Raw genomic sequence first — 6,184 nt, forward strand, 5'->3', positions numbered from 1 at the left:
GTGTAGAGGAACTTCGCAAAGCTGTGACACGATGAAATATTGATAAATCGGTTATAGCTGATCATGTATGGAGAAATGGAGACCACCTCCCCCTGTGGGATTAAGTTAAAATAATAGACAGAGAACACCACTAGAAAATACGAAAATTAAAAGAATCAGCACATATGCTAGGACACAACAACCTCCTAAGCAGACCGAGTGCAGATATGAACAGCATATGGGAACCGGTATTAAGGAAGGATAGGAGAATGTTAGATTTATAAGCCCTAAAATTCACTCCATAATTACCCACGTAATGGTTAAGAGCGCGGGCTACTAACTCCATGATTCCAAGTTCGATTCCAGGCAGTGACCTGAATAATAATAATAATAATAATAATAATAATAATAATAATAATATTGAAAAATACCTTAGAAATGAGAACCCAGGTTTGAAATTTCCCCTGATGAAGATGTAAACACTCCAGCATCGGTTGTTAAGCGATGTTGGGGGACAAACACAGACACACAAACATATACATATATATATATACGACGAGCTTCTTTTAGTTTCCGTCTACCAAATCCACTCACAAGGCTTTGGTCGGCCCGAGGCTATAGTTGAAGACACTTGCCCAAGGTGCCACGCAGTAAGACTGAACTCGGAACCGTGTTGTTGGTAAGCCACTCCTGCGTCTATATGCAGTGTATGTGTGTTTTTATGTACTCTGCTCTGGATATGACATATTTAAACCTTAATTTCACATACTGCTCCATCGTTCTCCTTCATTAGGCCACCGCTGTCTTAGCTGCCGAATATGATATTGTATAATGCCAAAGTTCTCTTCGTTGAAATGAATTGACACTAAGATTTCCAGGGAAGTTCCTTGAATGATTTTGCATACTTTACAATGTGAAAGGTTATTTTCTCTCTCATTGACTGAACGCTACAGAAGCAGAAGTTAATTTCCGGGGATTAATGTAATATTGTTATTATTAAATTGATTATCTTTATTTTATTATAACAAGATTTCCTTTGATCAGTAATATATTTTTTCTTTGTTTTTTTTTTTGCTTTTCTTTCTTTTCTAAATTTCTAGAGATGTTGGCAATTCTGAACACAGCGATCGAGATGTCTTACTTAATTACCTCCTCTCCAAAGGAGAAGGCAGGGACCCGTACTATAACACCAGAAGTTATTCAGATGAGGTATGCTATTTCAGTCACTTTATTTTGCTTTTCTTCGTCAGCAATCGCATCTTATTCACTTTTTAAGAAGCACAGACTCCATTATTGCGGGGTGGATGCCAGAAGCGAGATAGCGTCGAACAAACGAGACAATACCTTTTGCTAATCGCTCACGTGTTTTACGTTCGGTGTTCAAATCTTACCCGAATCTACTTCACTTTCGTCCTTCCGAATCGATAAAATATGTGCACAAAAAAAAAAAAACCTATGTGATACACATCGACGTCTTTCATCGTGCATTTACGATACTGTTTTACTTTGTGTATCACCTATACTCACTGATATATTTTACTCTTTTGCACTGTATATCTGTGACATTTACTGATACTGTTTTACCCTGTATACCAGTGAATCTTGCTTCTCCATGCCAACAACTATAAACAGTCACACCAACGTTTAAGTGGCAGATTAATTACTTAAGAAGTGTGGATGATAGCTTTGAATGGACATCTAGTTGTATTTATTTGAACGTGTATCGATTTGTTTCTATTTGAATGAATATCTATTTGTATCCAGTCGAAAGTGCATCGGGCAATCAATGAAGGTATTATTAGAAGTTCATATTCTAAACAGACACATTATTATAAATATACTTGTATTAAGGAAGTCCGGAGTACACATCACCTTTCCAAATAACGCCTAAGGACTTGTCCATAACACCCGTAACCGTGGAATCACATGGCTTAGTGGTTAAGGTGTTGGACTCATGATCGTAAGATTGTGGTTTCGATTCCTGGACCAAACGACCAGTTGTGTTTTTGAGTAAAACACTTCATTGCATGTTGCTCTACTCCACTCAGATGGCAAAAATGAGTAATCCTGCGATGGACCGGCGTCCCGTCCACGTGAGAAATATATACGCCATGGAAACCGGGAAACCGGTCCTCATGAGTTGGTATGACTCGAGAAAGAAACTTATTCCTTTTCTTTTTATTCTTAACCTTAATATGGAGAGCACATGTCCTTCATGTATCGTTGCCTGATCCAGTAAGCCTATGATTAAAGAATTTCCAGCTGCAAATCTTTTGTCTTTTGCTCAGACATTGACTGCATTATCTAGTGTCCTTCAAATTTCAAAACGGTAGGGTGAACTTGGTGGATATTTAATGGTTATTTCTTGCAGGTCGAGAGAGAACCAGATGGGTGTGTGTGTGTGCGTGTGTGTGTGTGTGTGAGTGAGAGAGAGAGAGAGAGGGGGGAGAGAAAGAGAGAGAAAAACTTATAGTAGAATCGATATTGGCTAAATGTGTCTCAAATTTTCAAAGATTGTCATCCTTTGTCTGTACCCCTCTCTGCTCAACTTCGCATTCTTCTGACAACGTAAAGAGGTGTTGCTTAGTTTACATGCGTTTAAATAAATTTGCATAAGAAATACCATTCTGGAAATATATATTTAGCAGAGATTCTACTGTACACTGTCTGAGACACTTTCCAAATATTCTTTGACTGCAGAGATTGTGAGTTAGGTATGGCTGACTCGTTCATGTACTCTGTAATAGCAATTCGTTATAAGGCGGCGAACCGGCAGAATCGTTAGCCCACGGAGCAAAATGCTTCGCGGCATTTCGTCCGTCTTTACATTTTGGGGGGTTCAAATTCCGCTGCGGTCGACTTTGCCTTTTATCTTCTCAGGGTCGATAAATTAAGTACCAGTCGAACACTGGAGTTGATATAATCAACTAGTCCCCATCCCCAAAATTACTGACTTCGTGCCAAAACTTAGAAACCAGTGTTAATGTTTTGCGAAAACACGAAAGAGAAAAGTAATCTCTGTAGCGAAGCAATCCTCCAAAAAGTGTTTGATGCGGTTCTAAGAAAGATATCTTCTATATCTTTTGCTTGTTTTAGTCACTGGACGGTGACCATGCTAGAGTAGAAGTCCATCGCCTAAGGTGCTACACGGTAGGATTGAACCCAAAACCATGTAGTTTCAAAGCGAGCCTCTTAATCACACAATCATGCCTACGTAAGATATAGAGACTGTAAAGAATGAGAAGCAAGAGACAAATGTAAAGATACGTTTGAGGTGGATACTGTGAGAAAGTAAGAAGCTTGATAAATTAGCAGCAGAAAAGCCAGGGTAATAACATAGGAGTCAAAATAATTGATAATTCTATAATATAGATTTGAATTTTTGGCGAAAGGTCAGCAAGTTCATGGGAGGATTTACGCCGATTACATTGACCCCAGTGCTTAACTAGTACTTATTTTATTGACCCCCAAAAGCATGAAAGGCAAAGTTGACCTCGGCGAAATTTGAACTCAGAACGTAAAGACGGATGAAATGCCGCTAAGCATTTTGCTCAGCGTGCTAAATATTCTGCCTGCTCGCCGCCTTCTAATTCTATAATGTAGGAAGAACTATGGATTAGACGAGTGGCTTTCTTTATAATTAATGTTTCAAAAAATCTCCCATCGGATGACGTGTGCAATCCCAGATATCAGAATAGTACTCCGTTGTCATTTTCAACCGTCTTCTGTACAGTCAAAAGTTTCTTTTGTTTATCTTTTTTGTCAAGAGGAAAGGCACTTCCTTTTACCCTTTCACCCACACTCTTCTGCAATTGATAAGAAGGAAGGAAATCTCCTCTATCCTAAGACTTGCTCAAATGCTTGCCACTGAGTAGATTCCGTTAAAGGCATTCAAGTTGCTAGCTGGTGATGTTAAATTTGTCGGTGGATGAAGACTACCACCCAAATAGGTCAGGGTGTGATTCGAACTCAGAACGTAAGGAGCCAGAACAATTATCCAGTCTGGCATTCATACAATTCCGCCAATTCACTACCCTAGATTATTCCTTTTTTTAAAAAAAAGATCAACTCTGAAATGAAAAAGGAGTATGGTTTTGGGAAGATTCGAACTCGAGTATAAAAAGCCAGAACAAACACTACGAGGTGTGCTCTCCGACGCTTTAACCATTCTGTCAGTTCGCCGTCAACTCAAATGTTTCTTCATTCTGAAGTTGTTTGTGTCTTTGAGTCTCTAAAAAAGGCTCAAAACCTAAGTCCTATTGCTGTGCTGTAAATAATGTTTAGTATATGGAGCTTTGATAAAGAAGATTTCTGGAGATAAACAATCCAATCACGTTTACTAAAAATAAAACAAGTGAAGAACTCTTCCCAAATAACGTTTGCCTTGTCGGTGTAGATAAACTTAAACCAGATTATCAAAGTGCTGTAAATGTTCAGTATACTGTAAATATTATTGTTTGTGTACATGCAAGATGCGCAATTTAGAAAAATTACGTAATCGCTATTGTTTCTGAAAATCTTTTTCATGAATTCCACCGTTTAAGGACACTATTAAAGTAGTTGTTAAATACTGCGTTGATACACACATATATCCATAGTTATGAAAATATTGCCATTTTTCAATAAATGAATTCATTATAAATCTGTATTCATTTGATTATTTTTATATTATTTTTCTCTTGGAAATTATATTTAAACATTCTTTTATAATTCTTGTTTCTTTTTGTTTTTGTTTTTCAGCCAACACGTTACTGATAATAGCTGACCATTCTAACAGAATCATACAAGAATGAACTCATTGACATTTCTCTATAGGCTATTGGTAATAATCATCATGAGAAAACATATCCAACCTCTCAGTGGAATCAAAAATATTAACTTTTTAAACTGGGAGAAATTAACGAAATCTATCCCAGCTTTTTGCTGCTCTTGTATTAAGATGTATTCGGTATGGAAATATTTTTGGATGCGTATTCGTGGAATTCAAATAAACAAGATATCAATATAAAGATAAATCATATGAGCATATAAGCCAATTTTTTTCTTGTTTTGTATATATTTCTCTAAGATATATGATTGTTCTAATAATGATGCAAATTGCGCAAATCTTGAATATGTCAACCCACACTCACAAACACACATACACGCAAACGTACAAACATACGTACGTACGTACATACATACATACATACATACATACATACATGCATACATGCATACATACATGCATGCATGCATGCATGCATACATGCATGCATGCATACATACATACATACATACATACATACATACATACATACATACATACATACATTAGAAAATGTATGTACGTATGTATGTAAATACCTACGCTGAACTACTGAGAAAAGCACAGTTACCCTATCCAGATTACATGTTCAGGTTTATACTTGTAATTAATGGCGTACTGTGATGTGTAACACACTGCCTAAATACCAATCTTGAGGAATTAGGCTTCTCAAAATCAGAAAGGAGAAAGCTGATTCGACGACTACAGATCCAAGCCGTCACTGGAATTGTAAAATCTGTAAAACTTTCTTGAAGTTTATCATTTAAGTATATACGAGCATGTCTAGACATGTAACTATATGCATGAGAATACATACATAGAACAAAATATAAAAATCTGCACATGCACTGACTCCAAATACTGCATATATACACACGTACATGTAAAAATACCCTTTTGATGTTGTTGAAATTCCAGTGAATGAGCTTTGGATCTAGGTTAGAAACCGGTTGTTTCTCTATTGGCAAGAAATTTAGAAATAAAACTGAATGAGGACATACATACATACATACATACATACATGCATACATACATGCATACATACATACACACACACATATATATGTGGTGGAAATCAACTCGTAACCAAGTAAGGCCACTTCGTAAACTCAGTACGTTCGTGCAAGCATTCAGAGAGCGAATTTGTTTTGAGTGGATAATGTGTTGCACAACCCTGATCCCACTTATCAGCGCAATCAGCTATAAAACCAATGACACAACAGACGTTGAAACGACAAGAAAACAACTGTACTTGAAGTTTTTTTTTTTTTTTTTCATAGTGTTTACTTTCTCCGAGAAGGAAGTCCTAATGAGAACAAGGTTTTTCTCACTCACAGTAGTTCACACGATGCTTAACCCATAACTGGGGCCCTAACAGATACTAATACTCCGAGTCAG

The 6,184-nt window shown here is 37.0% G+C and overlaps 1 protein-coding gene across 1 annotated transcript in view; it reads left to right on the forward strand.

The window, feature by feature from the left end:
• Positions 1-5,010, forward strand: part of LOC106868937 (uncharacterized) — a 101,249-nt gene extending 96,239 nt beyond the window's left edge. The window contains exons 4-5 of the mRNA XM_014914411.2: positions 1,080-1,188; positions 4,720-5,010. Of these exons, the coding sequence (XP_014769897.1) occupies positions 1,080-1,188; positions 4,720-4,734 (124 nt within the window). The 3' untranslated portion in view covers positions 4,735-5,010. The remainder of the gene's footprint in view (positions 1-1,079; positions 1,189-4,719) is intronic.
• The last annotated feature ends 1,174 nt before the right edge of the window (positions 5,011-6,184 follow it).

Source organism: Octopus bimaculoides, chromosome 7 (assembly GCF_001194135.2).
Source record: "Octopus bimaculoides isolate UCB-OBI-ISO-001 chromosome 7, ASM119413v2, whole genome shotgun sequence".
Lineage (NCBI taxonomy): Eukaryota > Metazoa > Mollusca > Cephalopoda > Octopoda > Octopodidae > Octopus > Octopus bimaculoides.